General features: G+C 44.3%; 1 protein-coding gene across 6 annotated transcripts in view; it reads right to left on the bottom strand.

Moving 5' to 3' along the window:
* Window positions 1–3,248: 3,248 nt before the first annotated feature.
* The window catches only part of TACC2 (transforming acidic coiled-coil containing protein 2), a 225,765-nt gene continuing 216,956 nt past the window's right edge, over window positions 3,249–12,057 (bottom strand). For all 6 annotated transcript variants that reach the window (XM_066622540.1, XM_066622536.1, XM_066622539.1 and 3 more), the window contains 4 exons: window positions 11,049–11,209; window positions 9,688–9,794; window positions 8,267–8,387; window positions 3,249–3,761 (listed from right to left, as the gene is read on the bottom strand). In XM_066622540.1, coding sequence (XP_066478637.1) covers window positions 3,696–3,761; window positions 8,267–8,387; window positions 9,688–9,794; window positions 11,049–11,209 — 455 coding nt within the window. In that variant the 3' untranslated portion in view covers window positions 3,249–3,695. The remainder of the gene's footprint in view (window positions 3,762–8,266; window positions 8,388–9,687; window positions 9,795–11,048; window positions 11,210–12,057) is intronic.

A 12,057-nucleotide genomic window follows, 5' to 3' on the forward strand; every position in this document is an offset into this window, starting at 1 on the left:
ATGTATAGCAATGCAGTGCTTCACCTGTCATCAGTTACAAGTGAAAGATTAAAAAATTGTGTTTAAAGAGTAATGTTAAAAAACCATGAAGGTCTTATTTGCAAATACTGTGTGTGCATGAAGGGGGGGTGGGTGGAAGAATCAACTGTGATGTCACCCTTAAGAGGAGGATAATTTAAGTATACTATACATTGGTTTATCAGAGGATCTTGGAAAATCCAATGAAAAATAATTTATTGAGTTGCAATAATACAAATACATATGCAGAAAAGTAGATCCAGTTAATAAATAGTGTAGGATTGACCGTATGTACTCTACATTTAAGGACACTAATAAGCATATTAAAATTGTGATAATCACCACTTTGTCTCTTACTAAAAATGGGAGCTTTTATGAAACTCTAGAATAATAATGTGCAGTTTTCTTACTGTCATTAGAACAGTACAAACTGGGAAAGTGGAAAAAATACATTCCTAATCCTTTCGCCTTCTTTGTCTATCTGAACTCTGGTGGTAAAAATGAGTTATTCCAACATCTTGCACATTTGTACCTTAGATATTAGGGGATCAAGACTTGATCCAATGGAATTTTGGGAGGGGGAGCTACAGTTGGAACAATGGACAAAATAGCATTAACAAGGTCATGCCAGTTTGCCCATAAAATATCATTTAAACAGCCAAACTATGGCTCCCACAGATGCAACAGAAGCTCATAAGATATACAGATGAAGCAATTGTCAATTTCTGTCAATACGGCATTTAGATATTACATATAGACTGCATTTAGATTTAGATATCAATACTGTACCTTAGATATTAGGGGATCAAGACTTGACTCAATGGGGTTTGTGGAGGGGCTAAATTTGGAGCAATGGACAAAATAGCATTAACAAGGTCATGCCAGTTTGCCCCAAAAATACCATTTAAATAGCCAAACTATAGCTCCCACAGATGCAACAGAAGCTCATAGGATACACAGATGAAAGAATCGTAGATTTCTGTCAATACTGCATTTTGAGTTAAGCTAAAATTGTCACTTGTAAATTGCCATATATCAACAATTTTTATGGTTTGTGAAACCAATGGAAATTTACAAATTTGGAAAGACTCAGTGCTAAATATGGTAAAAGAGAAAGGGGGGGAAAGGAGCAAAATACTTACTTTGGATAATGAAAAGCAAGCCGAGAGCAACCAAGCTGGCAAATGGCTTCATCATGAAGAGCCAAGAAGTGTACTATTAGACAAAGTAAACTGTTTGTCATTAAAGCTTTAATGCTTATTCAGCATAGCTAATCCTCTATAGAGGATGATGTAGAGGATGAAGTGGTGTGCAGAATGCTACTTATCTAGCTTATTCTGGATACCCTGCGAGCCAAATGTGCTCCTCCATCTCTACAGCATTCATTGGAAAAACTTTTAATCACCATCTAGAAAAAAACACAACTCATCTGTGCCCCAAATCAAATGACAGAAGTCATTTGATACCAATTGGAGTCTATGTATGCTCACGTGAGGAAGAGATTTCAAATGTTTCAAATTAAGCATGTAGGTCTTAATCCGGAAAGGTGCTATGTACTCCAAGCCACCTCTCATTAAGATTTCCCCACCAGCATAATCTTCCAGGCAGTGTTTCTAAAAATGACCCAGCTGCATTGAGTACACTACCCCAAATGCTAAACATGCACTTTGCTGAAATAAGTTTGAGCATTCCAGCTACCTCGCAGCACTCCATGGTTCGTAGGAGTAGGCAGCCTAGGCTTATGCATTCATTTATTATGATTTTGAAAATGCATCATGGCTATTCATATTAGAAGTCAACTGTTACATAGTAAGACTTTGCAGGTGCTGCGGAGCAGATCTGGGTGTCTGGGAAGCAACCTGGAGAAAAGACTCCCAGATTCCAATCCTGTCATTAGTGAGGCTCGTTGGGTTGTCTTCGGTAAGACCTTTTTCTAAACTTTAGTCTGAATTATGAGGTTATTGCAAAGAAAGAATAAGACATCCCCCACAACTGCTCTGCAGCTCAGCTGCAAAATATTGTAGCATCTTTCATTTGAGCACCTTCTCTTAAAAATGGTAGAAAACTGTTCTGAACATCAGAATTCTTCTTCCAACTCAGGTCATTCAGAGTCTGCTACAGATGCTCAGCAAAATCCTATGCAGAAGTCCGATGGGACGTAGTCCCAGGAAAGTGCATATGGGTTTGCAGCCTCTGACATTAAAACCGAGAATCAAGTGCACTGTGAGTCAGTTGTGAACCTGCCATTAGGTTCAATGGGGCAAAAGCCCCTGGCGCAAGCCGCTAGGATGCCACAGAAGCCTCTCTAAGGCTCCCGACGGGGTTGGAAACTGTGCTTCTGGGTTTTCTGGAAGCACAGTTTAAAGCGCGGGGAACCTCAGAGAGGCTTTCCTGACATGGGTGGAGGTTGTTCAAGGCTCTGTGAGCCTCAGGTGAGTGAGGGAGGGCAGCTTTTTGTGCAGGGGGCAGCGATAGCCCACGGGGGCATCATCATGGACCTTTGCCCTGGGAGCAAGGCTGGGGAGGTCCACCACTGCTGTGAGTGGAGAGGGAAAGAAGTGAGTAAGCTGCCAATTGCCTTCCACCCACAGCTGTCTCATCAACTAGGACAGGGCCTCACCCTTGCCAGCAGGTTATTTAAGGACCTTTTTTTTTTTTTTAAAGTGTGACACAGAATTTTTTTTTGTTGGTCTTTCCTTCAACAGTGTCTCTTTATGTTCTGAAAACTGGGATGAGGATGGGGAGAAGAACAAAACTAGAACAAAGTATGTATAGTGAAAATACTATTTTAGGAAATGGAGTATGAAGGATAAAAAAACAGTAGAAAGGAATTATTTTTAGTTTGTTCTCTTCTGCCACCTCAAGCAACTCAAACCTAATTATTAGATTGTGTTCTCTTTAGGAACAGAAACAAATATCGATGAAATGGCTTTAAGTCATGCTGTGAACAAGCAATAGGGTGGGATATAAACAAATGCAAACCTCTTTTTAAAAAAGGAATATTTCCAAAAACAGCTAGTGGCCAGCAGACCGATGGTGGCCCTTTTTAGCAAAAGTCCCATCTCTCGGAGCGATGACACATCCGGGTTTAAAGCAGAAGTAGTATGCCCTTCCCTAACTGATTTAGAATTTCATGTAAGGAAAGCACCAAAGCGGTAAAATGAAGCCACACTTGTTTCCAAGTTGGAGGGGGAATTTATTTACAGTAAAGAGCCGAAGAGACATGCACCTTCATTTTTCAAGTTTTGATTTTATTTTACAAATCAGCAAATGCAGATCAAATTTACACTCCTTAAGGCAAGAGTCCCCATGCAAGTTATACACGGTTATAATAAATCCAAAAAGAGACATCCAACATGGGAACTCATGTACAAAGGGAAGGCTAGGATGAGCAATTTGTAATTTATTAAAGAATTTGACAAATCTCCCTGATACAGGAACTTTTGAGATCAACTTGCTATGAATTTTATACTAGTAAAAAAAATTGCAAACAATAGCAAGGAATTCCAATAGTCTTCTTAGTACTGCATACAATCAAATCAACATTATTAAGAAAGAAAAATACAGTAGTGCATACAAAAAAGTGAAAATAGATCCCGTCCACATCAATGTGTAGACATCAGTGTGCCAATGGTCATATTGCACTCAAGGTTGAAATCCAGGATTTTGGTTCATGGTTAGCTTTTTCCCATTTTGGCAATCAGTTCATCACAAATCTTTGTCAATTCTTCTATTTCTTTGTTCTAAAAAACAATAGGCAAGAAAGAGGACAAAGACTGGTTAGTACAAATTTGTATTTAAGTTTTGAGCAGGTATCATTTCCCTTCCCTACTTTTTGCAGACCATCATTCTAAATCCTCATTTTTATTTTAACCATTTAATCTCTTGAGTCATTAAACCAATAGGAGCCGATAACACTGAGTGACATAGTTCTTGCACTGAAAGGACCCAACCAGACCTGCTTGCAATGTTGTTGGGACACAATTTTTTTCACCAATGTTGAAACAACAACAGTAATCAGTGCTGCTGCACCAGTGTTGCCCTTCAGCCCCATGAAGGACTTTGGTTGATCTGACAGGTGCAGGATCATTCTGCAGCTGCCATCATTTGCAGTGTAACCCCATGCCTGGAACTTTTGCAAGAGTCAATTCAGAGGAGTAATGACAAGTGGAGCAGAGCTAAAGCCTCTGTACCATTTGTTAAGAAAAAGACAGAGTCTGTAGATGTATCACTTTCTATTTTAAATCTTTTAAAAGGGGGACTCTTCTGTCATAAAAGCCGTGTTTAAGCTCTGTCAACTCAGTCTCTAGACGGAAAATAGGGAATAGCTATTTGGATTTATGAAGCTGTGCACTGTATATGCAATCCAACTGTTAATAATAATAATAATAATAATAATAATAAACAACTTTATTTATATCCCGCCCTTCTCCCTAAAGGGACCCAGGGTGGCTAACAACATATAAAAACACATTTAAAAACATAAATTAAGACAAATAGCAGATAAAAACATTAAAAACACATTAACAGCGACCTTAAAAAACAGTAGTCAGATTAAAAGACAGAATAAAAAGAGTACAAAAGAGCAAGTTACAGAGGAATCAAGCCTGTAAAAAATACAAAATGTGTAAAAAATGTTAAAAAGGCCAAAGAATCAGAAGGCTTCTTTAAACAAAAAGGTCTTCAGGCCTCGCTGGAAACTCTCAAGAGAGGGAGCCATTCTCAAATCAAGGGGAAGGGAGTTCCATAATGTTGGTGCCACTACCGAGAAAGCCCTATTTCTTGCAGCTGTCCCCCGAACCTCCTTGGGTGGCGGCACTTGTAAAAAGGCCTTTTGATGACCTGAGAGGGCGAGCCAGATTGTACGGAAGTAGGCAGTCTCTAAGATATCCTGACCCAGAGCAGTATAGGGCTTTAAAGGTCAAAACCAGCACCTTGAAATTGAGCCTGGAAACGAATGGGCAGCCCATGTAGCCCCCGGGAGAAGCGGACTAACAGAGTCAAACCGCCTAGCTCCAGTGACCACACGGGCTGCTGCATTCTGCACTAATTGCAGTTTCCGAACCGTCTTCAGGGGCAGCCCCACATAGAGCGCGTTACAATAATCTAACCTCAATGTCACCGTGGCATGAATCACCGTGGCCAGGTCTGCACGATCCAAGTACGGCCGCAGCTGGCGCACCAGCCAAAGCTGAACGAAGGCCCCCCTAACCACAGCCGCCAGCTGGGAATCCAGGAGCAGCTGCGAGTCCAGGAGGACCCCCAAGCTGCGAACCTGCTCCTTCAGAGGGAGTGCAACCCCATTCAGAGCAAGCCGATAATCCAGCACCTGCATCGAGGATTTCCGAACCAGGAGAGCCTCTGTCTTATCTGGATTTAATTTCAGCTTGTTAGCCCCCATCCAGATCCTTACTGCTTCCAGACAGCGCTCCAGGCCCTCAACCGCCACCCTGGAATCTGGAGGAAAGGAGAGATAGAGCTGGGTGTCATCAGCATATTGATGGCACCTCACTCCAAACCCCCGGATGACCTCTCCCAGTGGTTTCATGTAGATATTAAATAGCATGGGGGACAGAATTGAACCCTGCGGCACCCCGCACCTCAAAGTCCAGGGTGTCGAACAGGCATCCCCCAGCACCACCATCTGGGACCGACCCTCCAAGTAGGAGCGGAACCACCGCAAAACAGTGCCTCCAACTCCCAACTCGGCCAGTCGGCCCAGAAGGATACCATGGTCGATGGTATCAAAAGCCGCCGAGAGGTCCAGCAGGTCCAACAGGGACGCACTCCCCCTGTCCACTCCCCGGCGTAGGTCATCCACCAAGGTGACCAAGGCAGTTTCCTTTCCGAAGCCCGGCCTGAAACCAGATTGAAAAGGATCCAGATAATCCGCTTCATCCAAGACCCTCTGGAGTTGGGTTGCCACCACCCGCTCAATTACCTTGCCCAGAAACGGGATGTTGGAGACTGGCCGGTAGTTATTCAACACAGTGGAATCCAGGGAGGGCTTTTTCAGGAGGGGGCGAACCACCGCCCGCTTCAAGGCGAGCGGCAACGTCCCCTTCACCAAGGAAGAATTGACCACCCTCCCCGTCCACTCAGCCAGTCCCCCCGGGCAGCTCTAATCAGCCAAGCTGGGCAAGGGTCAAACAGGCAGGCAGACGGCCTCACACTCCAAAGGAGTCTGTCCACATCCTCAGGCTGCACAAGCTGAAAAGAATCCCACAACACTGGACAAGCAGTTGCCAAGGGGACATCATCAGACATTGTCAATGTGGCATCCAAGTCGCAACGAATACGATCGATTTTATCTGCAAAGTGTTGGGCAAACACGTCGCAGTGGCTGACCGTGTATTCCTCCTGGACTACCGGAGGGGCCTGATGAAGGAGGCCCTGCACCACACGGAACAGCTCTGCTGGACAGCTATCAGCAGACACAATGGTAGCAGAGAAGAACAATGTCTTCGCTGCTACCACTGCCACGGAGTAGGCTCTATAATGAGCTCTACTCCGTGTTCGATCGGATTCATCGCGAGTTTTCTGCCACCGTCGCTCTAGACGCCTGCCCTGCCGCTTCATCATTCGCAGCTCCTCAGTGAACCAAGGAGCCGCTCCGAGTCTGCGACGTGGCAGAGGTTGCTCCGGAGCAATCTCATCCAGAGCCCTGGCCATTTCCCCGTTCCAGAGGTCGACCAGGGCCACAGATGTGGCGCCCGTCTTGGCAGTGGGAAAATCCCCCAGGGCCTCAGGAAACCTTCAGGATCCATTAGCCTCCGGGGGCGGACCATAGAAAATGGTTCCCCGCCTCTGCGGAGGTAGAAAGTCGCAACAAGCCTAAACCTTACCAGGAAGTGATCTGTCCATGACAACGGAATGATCTTGATCTCCTCTACATCCAGATCACTGCCCCCGTGCCCAGCTGTGAACACCAGGTCCAATACGTGTCCTGCTGTATGTGTTGGGGTCCAGATCTTCTGGAACAGGCCCATGGTTGTCATGGCAGCCATGAAATCCTGAGTTGCACCTGCTGCAGGGGCCTCGGCATGAACATTGAAGTCCCCCAGAACTAACAGGCGGGGGGCCTTCAATGCCACCCCCGAGATCACCCCAGTCAGCTCAGGCAGGGCAGCAGGGCGGGCGGTACACCAACAGAATCCCAATCCTGTCCGGCCCTCTCAACACAACATGCAAGCACTCGAACCCAGGAGACTGCTGGACAGGGCACCTGGTAAGGGAGATGGACTCACGATAGACCACTGCAACTCCCCCTCCCCGTCCCTGCAATCTTGGCTGCTGTAACACCTGGAAACCTGGCGGACAAAGTTCAGAGAGACTAACGCCTCCCTCCACGTCCAACCAGGTCTCCGTAATGCATACCAGGTCGGCTTTCTCATCCAGGATCACATCCCGGATGATACAGGTCTTGTTATTCACCGACCTGGCATTCAAAAGCAGCAGCTTCAGATCCAGGGACTCACTGCCAAGACCACCAGGTATCCGAGAATTGGGGGAAGGACCAGAAGGGGAGATGATCTGTCTGCGATGAACTCTCCTTCTCCTATAACAGCCTGTCCGACCCCCACCACCATATCTTCCCTGGCGCGTCACACTCTTGATAGTGACACCCTTCCCTTCCCCTGGGCTCCCTCCTGCGAAAACAGACATGTGGCGAGGCCCACCTTCTGAGACTGGCCTGCAGGCAGATCCTCTGCTATAAGACAGCTGTTGCTCCTCCATAATGGAATGTTATGTTAATGTAACACAACCACCACAGGGAGGCCAATATAGTCAAGCCTCCATGTGGCATTTCTACACATAGACCAAATTTAATACGAAACCAGGTAGCCATTTCAAATTTATTTCCTTGGAGTTCAAGAATGTCACGTTGTGCTATATGATCTGTTATATATGATATATCTCATCATTGTTCATAAATTATGATAAGTTCAACATTGTGCCTCATGATCCAGTGAACTCTAGGCAAGTCTCACCATTGGATATGTCATTCCTTGACTCACAACGGTCACGCCCTGGCTGTATGTACAGCAGTAATACTGCATTAACTCTTTTTTCCTAGATAAGCTGACATTTAAATTTATTTTGGAAATAATTATTAATAAAGGAATCAGAATTCACCTTTTCTGGTGAATTTGTTTAGGAAAATAATTGCCACACCTGACTTCCAAATCAAAGATACCCAACACTGTGCTCCTCATAAGCTACAGTATAATGCGGTTCACAACGTTACCTTTTGCTCCAGTGTTCTTTCCAATGCATCCACTTTCAGCTGCTCTTTACGGAGACTGGCCTGGTAAGCCGCTTGTTCTTGCTGAGCCTTGCCACGGACTTGTGCAATTTCAGCATTGGCTCTATGGAAAAAGAGGTTGCCAGAGTGAATGTAATAGTATCTACTAAGAGGATAAACCCATGGATCACTGAAAGTGTGCCATTTGCCTGCTTAACATGTGCCCTTGACAACTGCCTTGAGAGCAAGAAGATGTCAGGATAAGAAGACAGGATAAGAGGACAAGATGTCAGGGTAAGAGCCATGGCCTTTGCAATTGTGAACAAGTTTAGTATTAGTATGGCTACATGTTTGCAAGATTCCTCAGTTATATTACACAAGCATGAAATTTGGTAGTGGATGCAGGATTGAACCTTCAAAGGATATCAGCTTTAATTTTTATAAAGCATGTTTCTAGCTCTTCAGAAGGGGAAGACAGGCACCCAAAGGTGCATTTATTTGTAGACTTCTTTCACTCTTTTCATCCTTGGTCCCCAAAGTGACTTACAGTATTGGAGGGGAAAAATACAACACATTAAACATTCCCTTTAAAGAAAAATGAAACACAAACCAATATAAGACTCTTTTTTCACAACAGTGAAAGAATGACAAATGGCCCTATAAGAGATACGTCAGAAGGAAAGAACAGTACAACAGAAAAAGAGCAGGCATGTCACTCTCAGCCTGCCTCCATCACACTTGCTGCTTTTCCTCTGACGACCCCTGAGCGCGGAAGAGATAAGTCTGGGGAAATCACAGAATGCAGTGGATTGTGGCAAGGAGGCTAAATGAGCAGGATTTTCAGAGGTTGGGAGAAGGGATTCAGAGGCAGTGGAGGTCCTGGCCACTGTGCCTCCCCTGGGTGAGCCTGGCAGTTACTCCCCCCATCATGTGACTTATGGAGACGTTCTAAGGGCCTTTTCGGAGGAAGACCAGAAGTGATGTTTTAAGGCCCTCTGGGGGTCTTAGAAGGCCTTCTGAGGATTGGGGAGGCCACACTCTGCCTCTCCAGCCTTTAGAATGCCTCCAGACAGGCAGGCAGCAGGGTATGGGTGGCCCTTGGGGTGGTACCCCCCCCCCGCCATGCTGCCTGGGAACACTTGCACCTGCTGATCCTCCTTTAGGTACGCCAGTGTTCAGAGGTCTATATGGATCTTCCCCCACAACCCATGCACAACCCCATTTATTCAGAATAAATAATGCAAAAATTGGCAATAATATGCTATTGAGATTATACAGGTCACACAACCAGGCACAGAACTTTTATGTGGTTGCTTCATCTTATTACAAGGACAGTCCTGAATAGCCTCTGACTGTATTGAAGACTAGAACATTAGGAACATTGGTTAAAACTCCAGAGCCACCACCAACTCCAATCCCAATACCTGTCCAGTTTTTCCTCTGCATGAATTTTGAGTGCTTGGTATCTCTGCTCTTCCTTTTTTACACGTGATAAATATTCTTGTGCGCATTTCTTTAACACTTCTTCATTCTTAAACACAAAGAATAAAAAGAGTTACTAGAAGATTCAGGAATGAGTTGACAAGATTGTTTATGTTTGCTGCAATCAAGCACTATGGCTTGGAATGGATTGTTTTCTTTCCTCATTTTTTTGGGTATGATTATGTAACTTTTGACGCTTGGCATTACTCTTCTTGGCATTAGCATTTGTTAAATTGTATAATTGTATAAATTGTGTAATTTATAATAATAAGATGTAAAATCTGCTGAGAGAAAGAACCCTTACAATGAGCTCAGTGATTAGAGATCTAAGTTTTCCCTAAACAAGAAAAAACTGTAGCCAGTCTGATCTGCACACAAAAAGGAGGCAGGTGCAGGGTTGTGTCTGCATGCTCAGGTATGTGAATGAGGCCCCTCAATTACACAGAATGCAGGAGCCCATGAATGCAACTGATCAAAATGCATGTCGACCTCTGGACTGAAGTATATAAAGCCCCGCTAGATCAGACCAAAAGCCCAGCTAGACTAGCATTCCGTTGACAACAGTAGCCTCCCAGCTGTCTTTAGGAAGGCCACAGCAGGAGAAAAACACATATGTCTCTCCTACCACTGCTCCCCTGCAACGGTATTCAGGCTGCTGAACCTGGAGGTAGTGCATAACCATCATGACTAGGTACCCACTGACAGACCTGTCCTCCATATATGTGTCTAATTCCCTTTTAAAACCATCCAAGCTGGTGGTAATTATTATATCTTGCAGCAATGAATTCTATAGAACAGTTATGCACTGTGTGATGAAGTACCTCCTTTTCTGTTCTAAATCTCCCACTAATCAGTTTCTCATGACAGCTCTAGTATTGTGAGGGGGAGTGGAAACTCGCCATTCTTTCTGCACCATGCCTAATTTTATAAGTCTCAAGCACATCCTCCCTTAATTGCCTTTTCTCCAAGCTAAAAAACCGCAAATATTTCCTCCTAAGGAAGGTGTTCCAGCTCTCTGGTAATTCTGGATGCCACCTTTTGCACCTTTTCTAGCTCTACAATATCCTTCTTGAGGTGTGGCAACCAGAACTGTGCACATCGTATAATATCAGCAGTCTTATTCTCAATTCCTTTCCTAATGACCCCTAGCATGAAATTTGTCTTCTTGACCACTACCACATTCAGTGGTCAGTATTTGCTCCAAGCTACATACCACAACCCCGAATATCTGTTCCCTGCTTTGTCTCTAACAAGTATTTTGCATCTCACACAAGTCTCTAAGTATGTATTCAAAGTGACTTACCTTCCTAAACCCTTCGAGAACTTCTTTCATTTTTTCATATCTTCTAAAGAGATCCGCTAGTGATTTTTCCACAGAGTTCAGGTCTGCTAATGCTTGCTCTTTTTCTAAAATTAGCTGCTGGACTGTGTGATGGGACATAGATTTTTCTCTCTGCTCATCTTCTGTGGGAAACAATTATAGAAGAGACACTGGTGAGAAGATATCTTTTAAATTACTATCCTCCAACATACCTTCTATATGATACTTTGTTTGCATGAGATCCTGCAAAAGCCTTACAAAGAAGACATAGGCTTACATAGTAAAATTTGCAAAACAAGCGTATCTGATATAAGTTGGTTTAAGATGACAGACATCAGTATCACTATGTCTCTTTATACAAATACATTCTAAAACAAAGAAATGTACAACCCAATCCTATTCAAACTCGTGCTGGCAGAATGTGCATTCCACTGTTGCAGGGTGCCAGTGGGAGGCCAAAGCCTTCCCATGCATGCCGGTAGACATCGGGAGGCCCACTGGAGCAAGACTGGCACACGGACTGGAAAGAATGGGGAGGATGGTCAGATTGAGCAGGTGAGAGCTTCAGCAGTGGTAGTGGCACCCCTTCCCAGGCCTGATCTGCTTGCAGAGGTCAATGCAGACTGGTGCCAGCATCATGGGTCTGCAAATATCACCTGCTGTCAATTAACGTTCACATTTGCGAATCCCCCTGCTAACCAGGCAATGAAGCACTTTTTCAAGTGGTACTCTTCTTATATTTACCATGCTTGAGTCACCACTTCAGAGTTCAGACACTACATCAACACTGAGAAAGAAAACTTGCAAGTAATTCAGAGCCTAATCCTATGCATGTCTAAGAAGTAAATTCCATTAACTTCAGTGGGAATTTCTTCCAGGCAAGTGTGGATAGGATTGCAGCCTTGCTCTCATTCATGCTTCATTTAATGTTCCCTCGAAAGACTAATGCCACCCTAAAAAAAAACTTTCACTGAAAGCATTAGAAAATTCT

The sequence above is a fragment of the Tiliqua scincoides genome, chromosome 3 (assembly GCF_035046505.1).
Source record: "Tiliqua scincoides isolate rTilSci1 chromosome 3, rTilSci1.hap2, whole genome shotgun sequence".
Classification (NCBI taxonomy): domain Eukaryota; kingdom Metazoa; phylum Chordata; class Lepidosauria; order Squamata; family Scincidae; genus Tiliqua; species Tiliqua scincoides.